Source organism: Pinus tabuliformis, chromosome J, assembly GCF_031772625.1.
Source record: "Pinus tabuliformis cultivar Carrire ecotype Pingquan chromosome J, CPIR1, whole genome shotgun sequence".
Taxonomy (NCBI): Eukaryota; Viridiplantae; Streptophyta; class Pinopsida; order Pinales; family Pinaceae; genus Pinus; species Pinus tabuliformis.
In genome coordinates this window covers 122,356,021-122,368,218 of record NC_142295.1, presented here as the reverse complement: position 1 = coordinate 122,368,218, position 12,198 = coordinate 122,356,021, and the positions used below count along the sequence as shown (strand labels likewise).

At 35.0% G+C, this 12,198-nt stretch overlaps 1 protein-coding gene across 1 annotated transcript; it reads left to right on the top strand.

Moving 5' to 3' along the window:
* Positions 1-272: 272 nt before the first annotated feature.
* Positions 273-1,279, top strand: LOC149225895 (pathogenesis-related protein 1-like). Its single transcript, XM_089377327.1, has 2 exons — positions 273-552; positions 717-1,279. The coding sequence occupies exons 1-2, from the start codon at positions 369-371 to the stop codon at positions 1,013-1,015; spliced, it is 483 nt and encodes a 160-aa protein (XP_089233453.1). The 5' UTR covers positions 273-368; the 3' UTR covers positions 1,016-1,279.
* Positions 1,280-12,198: the final 10,919 nt, after the last annotated feature.

Here is a 12,198-nt window from a genome sequence, read left to right as displayed (position 1 = left end):
AAACGACAGCGGAGTTAGGAATCGTCCTCATTCATATCTCTAAAATGCCATGGAATTCAATATTAGTGGGCCGCATATTTATTAAACCGAGAGAATGAGCACAGAGTCAGTGTTGTGTGCAGCAACAAGTCGTGTGCGGGTCACTTCTCATACCATCACATAGATATCATCTTTGAAATACAGATTTTGTCATACCATCACATAGATATCATCTTTGAAGTACAGACTTAGAAACTTTCGCAGATAACCCTCTATAAATATTCCACCATGCTCCTCCACTTGTGCATACAACAGCAACCAGCTATTGTTTTGCTTTGTGCGATAGTATTGGAGAAAAACTATTGGGTTACAGTAGAGTAGAGTTGAAGATGGTATCAGGGACTGCAATAACGGAAGAAGTGTCTCAAGTGGAGGCAAGGAGACTGTGGAACGCCATGGTGAAAGACAGCCATAACCTCTTCCCAAAGGTTTTGCCTGAAATTGTCGCTTCCGTGAGCTTAATTCAAGGAGATGGAGGCGTAGGCACCATCAGGCAGATCAACTTCACCCCCGGTATAACTCCCATAGATTCCTCGGTTGATTACATATTCTACTTAATATCATTATAATTCCACTTCTAGTTATTTCGCTTTTTGAATTAACGAATCCCCTACAAATGAGGTTGAATACTTTGTTATCGTTTGGTGCTTACATGCTTTTTCACTTTCTCGTCACAGCTCACAAGGATTTCAGCTTCGTCAAGGAGCGAGTGGATGAAATTGACGAGGAAAAAATGGTGCTCAAGTATACAAATATCGAAGGAGGGGTGCTGGGAAAGAAACTGAGTGCTGCGAACTTTGAGGTCAAATTTGTTCCCAGGAAAGAAGGGGGATGTGTCGCGAGCTGGATCTGTAATTACGAGGCCCTTCCTGGTGCTCAGGTTGAAGAAAGCAAAGCAAAAGAGATAAAGGAAAATAACATTGCCATGTTGAAGAAGATCGAGCAGTATCTGCTCTCCAATCCTTCTTTATACTGATCAATATATCTCTATGTGCATCGGTGTTCGTATGCATAAGTAGTTTACTGCCGGGCATTATATGAATCAGACGGCTAAGAGTGCAAAATAATGAAGGTGATAATATTCCTTCGGCCGATCCTCCATCGTTCTCGTTATTTCTGGGCTCTAACATGCCCTCTATGGGTTTGCAATCGTAGAATATGTGTACCTTTTTCGTCACATGAATCTGTGTAGTTCCCTCTATATAAATAAATTTCATAGTCCATTCAAGTGTGTTCAAAATGAGTTTCCCCTTTGTTTTTGTATTCAATTACAGTGATGTTCAAAACGAATTTCCCCTTTTTTTTTGTATTCAATTACAGCGATGTTTGGCATATTGGCATATGAGATAGACTAGATGGGTTTTTAGAGTGAAATGTATGTGGAAGTATTGGGAAAAGTTTCACTACAATACAAACTGGGTTTTAAGACAATTTTTGGGCAAATTGTCTTAACCTGAGACAAACTAAAATTTGTGTATTGTGTTTTTGGGTAAATTGTCTTAACTTGAGACAAACGAAAATTTGTGTACTGTCTTTAAGTGGGTGTCTCAAATTAAATTGTTTTAAAATATTGCCTTTATAAAGACAATATATAACATAAACGTTTTTGTTTCTCTTGAGAATTCATTTTTGTCTCTCGAGAGACAATTTCATTTTTGTTTCTCTAGAGACAATAAAATATTACATTCAAAGATAATACAACATCACTTTTGTCTCTTTAGAGACTATAAAATAATGAATCTAAAAAAAATCTCACCATTGAAATAAACCAATATTAAAAGTATTGATTTAAAAATAAACTACAATATCATTGATTAATTCATATTAGGACACGGTGGAATCGAACCATCAAATTGTTGCTTATAAAGCAAGTGCTCTTCCATTAAGCTAGCATCCTTCAAAAATTACATGAGAGTTATTAAATAGTTAAAATAAAAATACATCCAAATTAAAATCACAACTGAAATTATATCAAAATCACTCTCAAAATAAACTTAATAAAAGCACTTTACGAAGTAGTCACAAATATCAATAAGTTCAAAATAATACTTTTTAATGGAATGGTTGAAAATAAAATAGCCAGATTTACTTTAAAGTTAGACCCAAAATAATAAAACAATAATAACTCTTGCAACACAAATATGTCAATAACTCTGCAAATAATATAGGGATGATGATCCTTTATTTTTTGTGGCTCCTTTTGCACTAATGGTGAAGAAAAACATCATCAACATCTAAAACCTAACTCAAGGTGGTAGAGAATAATACCTACTCCTTCCACTAGGTATTTGGCATCACCGAGTTCATGTTATACTACTTAGACTTGTGAGGAGTTTCCAGAATCAATTCAGTACTAGGATTTAGTCGAGGTTCAGACTGCAAGCACCTTGATGCCAGTCCAACTAGTTTAGTTGCATATTCATTTGCATATTATCCATCTAAAGACGAGCCCATCATCACCAACACATTCTTCCCTCATATCAAATCGAAGGCCTGCAACAACAGTTCCCACATCATAATTTATGATAGAATTTTAAATAACCATCGAGATTAGCATCGATAAGTATCACTAGAGGAACTTCAGCCTGTAATGGACATATATGAAAATCAAGGTAAAAAATATATTTCTTCTATCTATCCCTAAGTATTGGATATTGAAACCAAGAAGGGGAAGGAAATGAGTTTCTGTAAACAAGATCACTCAGGATAGACTTTTTAGAAAGCTACAGGAAACAAAGGTAATGCCACGAAGCAATTTTGAAAATGGTCAAGAAAAGATCTTTTCATTTAAGCTATTTCCCTTCACCTCCCATAGAATATCTTATTTGTTTTACTTGAGCTTTGAGGTTTTAGAGATATTACTTTTGGTTTAGTGAGCTAGGAAAGGATTAGAAAGCACTTTGTTTCCTTCTTTCTAATTTTTCAACTACAACTTCTAACAAATTGATGCAAAAACATCGGAAGCTTCCAAGAAATTGCTAGAAACCATTGAGGGATTTCCATCCTTTTGGAAATGATTTCTCACATCTGGATGTATTTCAGAAACCAAAATACTCTCAATACTAGCTAGAAACAGTTCCCAAAATGCACTGCTTCTTTTAAATCAACTAAAAAAAATATATTAAGGACAAATAGATGTTGAAAAACTACTGAACAACGAAACATAATAAAGCAAAGTAATCACATATTGCAAGCTCAATGCTATAGGAATTATAGTCTATATAAAATGTTTCATATCGATTATGATTATAAATGACTATGCTACCAAAGTAGTAGCAATAAGGAGAGTTTAGAAAACTATTAGAGAAACGATTTATAATTGTAATCTCTTATTCTCTTGTAATGGTGATGATAGCAACACCAAATGTATAACATATGTTGGAATGTACTAGTTGATTGCAAAAAGTTGGGCTGTAATATGGCAACTACAACTAAATAAAAAGAACACAAATTTATGGATTCAAATTTCATATAAAATTCTAGCCACCATATTAACTTTAAAAGTTAATAACAAATTGTAAAATCTTACATCTTTATTTGCCCTAATTTCTATTTTTCGTCTTAGCTTCATAAAAGGACAGAGGGGAGTGGTCGAAGTATGATGAAATCCAAATTCATTGAATATTTTCAAAACTACAGTGTCCTATATGATGAGAATAAAACGCACATAAAACATCAATTAATCAAGTTAAACAAGTAACAAGGAAAAATGATCTTATTTAAAAGAGAAATGATTCAAGGCTTCTGTTGTTTAATGAAGGTGGTACCTTTTCTTTCTATGGAAATGTGAAAAAGAGAGCCAGACCTGTCTATGCTACTTGATTGTATCTTCTACTTTACTTTTGCCTACAGGAAGGGAAAAGTTGAGAGGATGTTTGTGTGAAAGAGATTTGAAAAATTGTAACGTTGACACATAACAAAACATGAAAGTAGATAAATAACAAGTGTGTTTGTGGCTGTCATAGAGATAGAGAGGGAGAGAGAGAGCATATACATGACTAGATGGGATGTCTTTCCCACTAAGAAGGTCCATTAGAACTGCCCCATAGATATGTATTACACTTTAAGGAGTTACTCTGCCTTCATAAATGAGAAGGAATATGCATTCAATACATTTAATTCTTACAAGTCACAAAATACTTTCCTAGAAAAACTGCCAGTTGAGAGGATGTTTGTGTGAAAGAGATTGGAAAAATTGTAGCGTTGACCCACAATAAAACATGAAAGTAGATTAAAAAACAAGTTTTTTGTGGCTGTCACACACACACACACACACACACACACACACACACACACACACACACACAGAGAGAGAGAGAGAGAGAGAGAGAGAGCACATACATGACTAGCCGAGATGTGTTTCCAACTAAGAAGGTCCAATAGAACTATCCCATAGCTATATGTTACACTTTTAGGAATTACTCTACCTACATCAATGAGAAGGAACATCCATTAAATACAGTTAATGCTATCATGTCACAAAATAATTTCCTAGAAAAACTACTAGTGTTATGCAAAAGAAAAAGATAAACTTAAATGATAAGGAAGATCCATTAAATACATTTCATGCTTGAATGTCACAAAATAATTTGCAAGCAAATATTCCAATGTTACACACGAGAAAGAGATCAATTAAATGCTCGATGCTGAACTAATATCTATTCCAAAGAGAAAAAAATGAAAACAATCTATCAACAAAGTCAACAACAGTTCTTGTATAATGAGCATTGAACATAGGAAAAACACAAAGATGGCAGGGATGGACAAAGCTTGAAGACTAAGCAAGATCAATTACAAATATATTTCTCATTTTATAAACAGAAACAACAAGACCATTGACATTAAATAATATATAATGAATGAACTTTATACTAATATCAAATTAATAAGATTCATTAATCTCTAAATCTATGATGTTGAGAACTATAAGTATGAATTTTAAATTCCACAAATTTATCTTTCAAATGATCAAAATGTGAAATTATTTTTAACTTAGTAACACTTGTGGTGGATGAAGGCAAAGAGAAACGATAATAATGAAAGAATATAAATTTAGAAATGAAGAGTCGCAAATATAAGATATGCCATAGAAAACCCAAAATATATGGTTGGACTGACAAAGTTTTCTTGTTATCTCCCCAACATGCATTATTGAAAATATCATGTATTAAAAGCCCCTCTATGAAAAAATATATAAGCTATACTAGTGAAATTCCTTTCACCTATTTTGAAGTAGTAAAAATTATTCTAATCAAATATTACCACCTGCAGAAATGAAAGGGCCCTCTTCCACACTTTGGGGACACATCTTTATGATTGAGGTGTGGAGCCTGTGTGTGGGAAACAAATTTAAGCAAAACTTTCTTATCAAAGATATTCTCGTAGAGGAAACAACTCTACACCATCATCTTAGCTTCCACAATGACCATAATGCACATGATACAGTGCATCGCCAACTCTTACCTGAACCACAACAAACATCAATACCTAGCACTTCAATCATCAATGCCATTAGTGATGGTCAAGACACTAGAACTAGTTACTAGGTGAAGGTTGCACTTCTCCTCCAACATCTAAACTTGGACATTGAGAGACCTCTCTCCCCACCTCTTTGGTTCTCTATTAATTCCCCCAGTCTCATTAGGATAGATGCTAATAGAGGTATTTAGGGAAAAATATTCTATTGATGAGAAAATCTACAAAGCTTATTTGAAATTCAACTCAATTGCACCATAAGAGCCCTTATTCCAAAACTTCAGGTTGGCCTTATCCACACCCTATGGTTGTTCATATACAATTACACTATAATGTAAGAGTCCTGAAGGTGGGCTTTACGCACCAGAAAGTGTTTTCAAACCAATATAGGGCCCTCGCCCAGGTTTTAACTTGGTTTATCTGTATAGCAAGGCTTGTGGGTAGCTGGAAGTCCCACTGACTCAATCCTAGGTCTTCTCGGAGATACGCAACAGGTCTACCAATTCTCCTGATTAAAAAAAACTTTCAGGCTTGTTATCACCAATTGTATACCGATCATCATTTTCAAAGGGGGCACAATATTTGTGCATATTTTTTATTTAGCAACTTGAATCTCTTGATCATTTTGTTTTTTTATGTGAAATAAATTACATAAAGCATGGTTGATGCCAATGTTTTTTTAGTGATTCACATCATGCATGCCCTCTGTGGGACTTCTCTACAGTAAAAAAACCGAAGTCGTCTTGTTCCTTTGTAAGGTGCTACCCCTTAAGCGTAATTCTCACATACAAGACATCCTATAACATGAATTTGATGTCAATTTCTGAATACCAGCACTAATTTATGTCCCAAGGAATTTTTATAACCTAGAAATTTCATTTATGAGATAAATCTTTTCTGAAATTGTTGAATAAAAATACTTTGGCATTTCAACAATAAAATTGGTAGCAAAAGTAGAAATATCAAATCAATCACATGCCAAAAACAAAAAAACCTCTGATTTATATTTCAATTTTATTTCTCAAAATAAATAAGAAAATGACGTACATAGAAATACATAATTTTTATAGGAAATGGAATCTGGAAATTCGACTCCTTGAAAAAAAATGAACTACACCCACACTGCCTCCCTCCCTCATAGCCATCATACGTGTACCCTGTGTGTGGTAATATCCACACATGTAGACTATGAGCCATACTATCTAGATGTGCTTCCTCACTGCACAAGTCAGACCATGTGAGTCTCCTAGAGCTCGATCTCATCCATCTATGAATCTGGTGCTCAGCAGCTAATATTGTCTTAGCCTCCACTTAGTTTCCTTCTCTGGAATTTTCCCGCTGCAAAATTTTCTTTCTCTTTAGCCTTTGAGTCTCTCACCACTCTTGATGAAATGTCTCTCAAATTTTCAAATCACTTGCAATTGTAATGTGTCTTTCCCCTTCCCTTAGGATGTCTTTATAATTCTTCATTCTGCTAGATCCATAACCCTAATATAAAAAGTGATAGATAGCAAGGATTATAGAATTTTTACAACAAATGGAACCTAAACAAACTGTCTCATGTTGTCCACATCATTATCATTGATCTTATTTATACGTGCTCAAAAATAAATCAAGTCCCTGTAGGTCTGGCAATACTTAAAACAGAATTAGAGAAATACATATGCCTCGGTCTATAAAAATAATGACCTCATCATTTCTTAAACGAAACTTGCAATATATTAGAGATGGCCTATGAAAATAGTCAAAATATCCATTAGGCTTCAAGATTTGTGCCCACTCTATGACACCGTGCTTGAAAGGAGGGTAAGTAGTTGTAACTTTACTAACACCATATATGGTTGGCTATTTAATCTTATAAGTGACTGGAGCTGGAGATTCTTCTTCTTGTACATTCATTTCATACCTCAAACTTCACATAATAAAAAACTCATATAATAATCGACATACCATGCCTACTTACAACAAGAATGCATGCCTAAATGGATTATAGTGTATTTGGGTGCATAAGATAAGTATAAGGACACAAGGTTGAATTTCACAAGTATGGGTATTCATGGGAGAAAGATTGATGGCTGGCCGATCAAACCAAATCTACACAAATAACCACTCTACAAATGAAACTAGAACCACAACATCCCACTTTAAAACTCTAACATCACTAAAACAATGATTTGCAATAATGTTGTAATCAACATATAAGAATAGAACCGTGCAAGACATCTACAGGCTAATGGAGACTCATAGCAGCACAATGCTTCCAGGCATCTAAAAAGTTGTCATCAACACTGCTTGTTTCCCCTATATCTCTATATAAAAATCTGAATATGATCCTGCATATATATTTTGTTTGAGCATGACAAGCTGCAAAATTTTATTCAAGGCATATTTTCTTATTTTACATCAAATTACAACAAGCCATAACTACGTTGTTGGTTGTCAAAGATATGCTTATCTCGAATCATAAGAGTTGTATGGGACCATATAGAAAAATAGATAATTTACTTCCAATGCATGCTACAGAAGATATAACTCCACCACAGAATATATTCAAAAATAACATGCAACCCAAGGAAAGAATGGATTGGGCTTGCAATGCCACCCATCCAAATATAGAAATGAGTAGACAAATGGACATTTCCAATGCCTTAACCATATGCTAAATAATTCCTCTACTCAACAGATTTCATCCTACATGTGGTCGTTTTAATTGATATTAGAAATGACAGATATCTAAAGGAATTGCATTCCAATAATATATACTTAATAAATAACCCATTTCCACCATACTTCAACAAACAACACAAGCTAGTATAGATCTTGTCATGGCCCCCAACTAAATACCAAGGCTGAATTTCGCCATGATATTTCTTCGAGAGTATGCCCAACCAACTGGATATATACATATACAAATAGAGAAGATACAACCAATATAATACTCACTCCATCACCCTCAAAACACAAGCATAAAAATGGTTCACATGGCTACCAGAGCATTTAAGATCGTGGGTATGGAAAATACAACCATATAAAGGTTATTTCCCCGTTGCCATCCAAAATGCAGGTGAAATAAAATGGTTCAGGGTTTCCAGCAATCTTAAGGTTGTGGGTATTTGCATGGGCTAAAGGATTAGCCAACAGTTCGAATAGTAAGTGGAACGACGGTTTCCCAGGTCAAAAAAAAGGAAAATAGAAAAGGTTAGGGAACAATCAATTTTCACATATGGTTTGATCCACAAACACCAAATTTTCATGAAAGGAAATGGATGCTATACCCATCATATAATTCCCATGCAAGATGGCCAGGTGTAGGCCTTTACATGGCTTGGCTATTGGGTTTGAAAATAGACTTTAAAAAGATGATAAGAGGTCAAATTTGTGGAAGAAGAGTTGAAAATAAAAAAGCTAATTGAGGGAAACAAGGCACCCAAAAAACACTTCAAACTCATGCACCAAAAAATTCAAAATACAATAGATAAAGGGAACTTTAAGGGCCACAGAGCCTACCTTATTTTCTTCCGGAGGTGGTTGGACTTCTTTCCCTTTATTTGATGACATTTCCATGGCATCCACTGCCCTCAACCATGAAATGGATACCCCAAGAGGCTGTGGTTATGTGTGTGAAATCGGCCCTCAACCAACTTCTTGTTTTGGGATAAAACATGAGAGGGTTGAGCTAAACAAAGAAAATATGGCCTCTTCTCTTCACAACTGATACCTTAGAACAAATGTGCCTATTCCTCATGAAACCACCATGAAAATGGGTATCCAATGGTACGAGAAAAGGTGTGGTATGGGAGTTACAAAGGTAAGGATGATGGCCAAGTGTAGGCTGCTCCTCCACAGAAATGGAAACCTCCGACTCAGATAAATGCCAAATGAGGCTAGGTCACCAATTCCTCTCTAAACCCTCAGTTGTTAGACCGAAACTTGATGGTGGAGGATGGAGACTCTCAACGCACATACAAGGTTATCATATCCACACTAAATGCCAAGAAAACTTTGGCTATGCAATCCCAAGGTTTATTCTGTCACCAAGGCTCAATGTCACACCTACCAACTTTGATTGGTGGAAATTAGTTCTTATATACCTTATGCATATGTGCTTTGATAAGCCTTTGCATTTCATTTTGTTCATACATAGGGCTAGCAAAGATTTATATGCTTAGAACCATGTTAGTGCCAGTCTTTAAGCATAATTATGATGTATTAACCTTTCATGCTTCTTTATTTAGGTACACAAAGATTAGATCAAGTGAGGAGTATAACAAGTATGAGGATCATCAACCATAATAATTCCAATGCTTAGTCACAATAAGTAATCAAGATAATCTGAAGCATAAAATATATATAAACAACCTGTTCATCACATGATAATCCATGACATCACGAAACCAATCACACGATAACCAACATGTAATGATCATCATCACAACACCAATAATAAAGAACACACATATATATCCTTCCCTTCCTTTCACCCTTGGGACTAGGCGTGGTAAAGAAGAATCTATCGTTCCCTGCCTTGGTGGGACCAACCCTTGTGATTTCTTAGGCGTGGTATGAACTAGTAAAAGGTGGTATGAATGGGCTACGAGTGGTGGGTCTTGTGCCAATCTGATGGCCAGTGGTGTGGTAGGTGAGTAAATAAAATATATCCTTAAAGGTTATGCCTTTCCTGGCCTTTCTAACCCTGATCTAAAGGGCAAGGGAAGTCAAAAGGCTTTACAACCCGACATATTCCATTGTTGTTCTTGGGCGATCCACTACACATATTTCACTTTATAGTAGAGATAAATGAAAAAAAAATCAATCAAAAATCACCCTAATGAAAGGAGTGAGGTCTCTGAGATTTTCTATATTTTCTCCTCCAAAAAGAATATATAAAAATCTATCAAGACCTTGGAGCCAATTCCCTTCCATTGTATGAAAACAACCAATCGTGCACAAATTATAAGAAAATTTCCAATTGCACATAACTTGTAAGAATAACATGGGACACCATAAGTAATAACATAACCAAATGTTAGAGCATGTCCCGAAACACCACTAGGAACATTAGAATTCATACACTAATTCACTTATTTGTGCTTTCTGGTTAGAATAATAGCTTATATAGAGGATAGAGTTCATATGTGTTGTCTAGTAGTATATATTTGGTATTAGTAATAGTTTAGGTGTAGATGGAGTACTACTTAGCCTTAGTGGGAGGTGGTGAAGGGGCCGATTGCCGAAGGCCCATAACGCAATTTGGTTTATAGATAGATTGTACAAAGAAACCTATAGAGAAATGGGTGGTTCGAGCCTTTCAAGCTCGCAAAGAGTCATATATACTGAAAAGGTACAAACATTGTTGAAATATTCATGGAATATTAGTGAAACAAAAAATAATATGGAAAAATCATCAACTCTTCTAAAAGGAGTGCCATTATTGTGCAATATTACTTCAAAAAACATTGCAATGTTGGGGATTCCTTAAAGTATAATCTCCCATCTCACGAGTTTCTCTCAAGCTTCCCCTATCCAAATTGAAATAAATGTGAGTAGAGAGAAAGCTATTTTCCAAGTCATTTGACAATAATCACATCCTCAAAAAGGACGATACATAGACTCAAATGGCCAATAAAGCAATTCAAGCAACCCATTAATTGATTTATAATTGGATTTGATAATAAAATTAAGAAAAATAAAATAAAATATTGCATTGGCCCTAACTTCCCAACAAACCACCCAACAATAGTTAGAAAATGGCCTCCAAGTTCTAGAAATATATAGATATTAGATAAAGGAGGAGCATAGAGAAAATATAATAGGGAGTCAAATATAGAGAATGGGTAGAGAATGAAGGGTGCTATCAAATGAGAATGCAAACCAAAACAATGATCTTTCCACCAAAACTAGGGTACATTACATAATGTTTCATCTATAAGCTCTTTTTATTATCCTTATCTCAATTTATACTCGAGAGTAAATCAAACCACTAAATGCCCTGTCTACTTATATAATGAGACCAAAATTGATACAAATACCTTGTCCTCCAACTCTAAATAAGGCATCTCACCAAATCACAACCTTCTTTACTTACATCCATGTTCCATCTAAACAAGCTGACTATCATCCACACACTTTTGAAGATAAACAACAAGAGACCTGGAATAGGTAGGAAGAAAAAATACTACCAACACCTTGCCAACATGCTACACTAAAGAAAAATGATGTTGTAATCGACCCTACAAGGGCATTCCCGTCCAAATGATATCATAGTGAGGATACACTTCCAAGTTCCAAGTGACCAAATTCTCTCTTATTCTTGGGAAATTGACCCTCTCTCAACCATAATTTGACCATAAATAGGAATGTGAGATCTATTCCAATGACCAATATTGTACTTAACTAGGCAAAATAACATGAAACATAATACATCCTCCCGACCACTATTAATTACTAGAAAATTAGATCTTTATGTTGTTGGACATGATGCTTAGCTTAAAACTATTACAAACACTAATCCCATGCAACAACAATTGAAAGCCTCACTCCAAATAAGTCCAAGCTGAAAGAACTTATTTCCTATACCCCTTTGATATAATAACAACTCCATGCATGACAAGATTTAATTAACATTCATTGTTCACCTTTATCTCATATCACATCATGTTTTCGCAAATATGAATCAAATTCTGT

Bases quoted from the DNA above. Each gene is read 5' to 3' on its own strand.
- LOC149225895 (XM_089377327.1), top strand. From the start codon at position 369: ATGGTATCAGGGACTGCAATAACGGAAGAAGTGTCTCAAGTGGAGGCA. The intron at 553-716 runs GTATAACTCCCA...TTCTCGTCACAG, and splicing joins GCAGATCAACTTCACCCCCG to CTCACAAGGATTTCAGCTTC.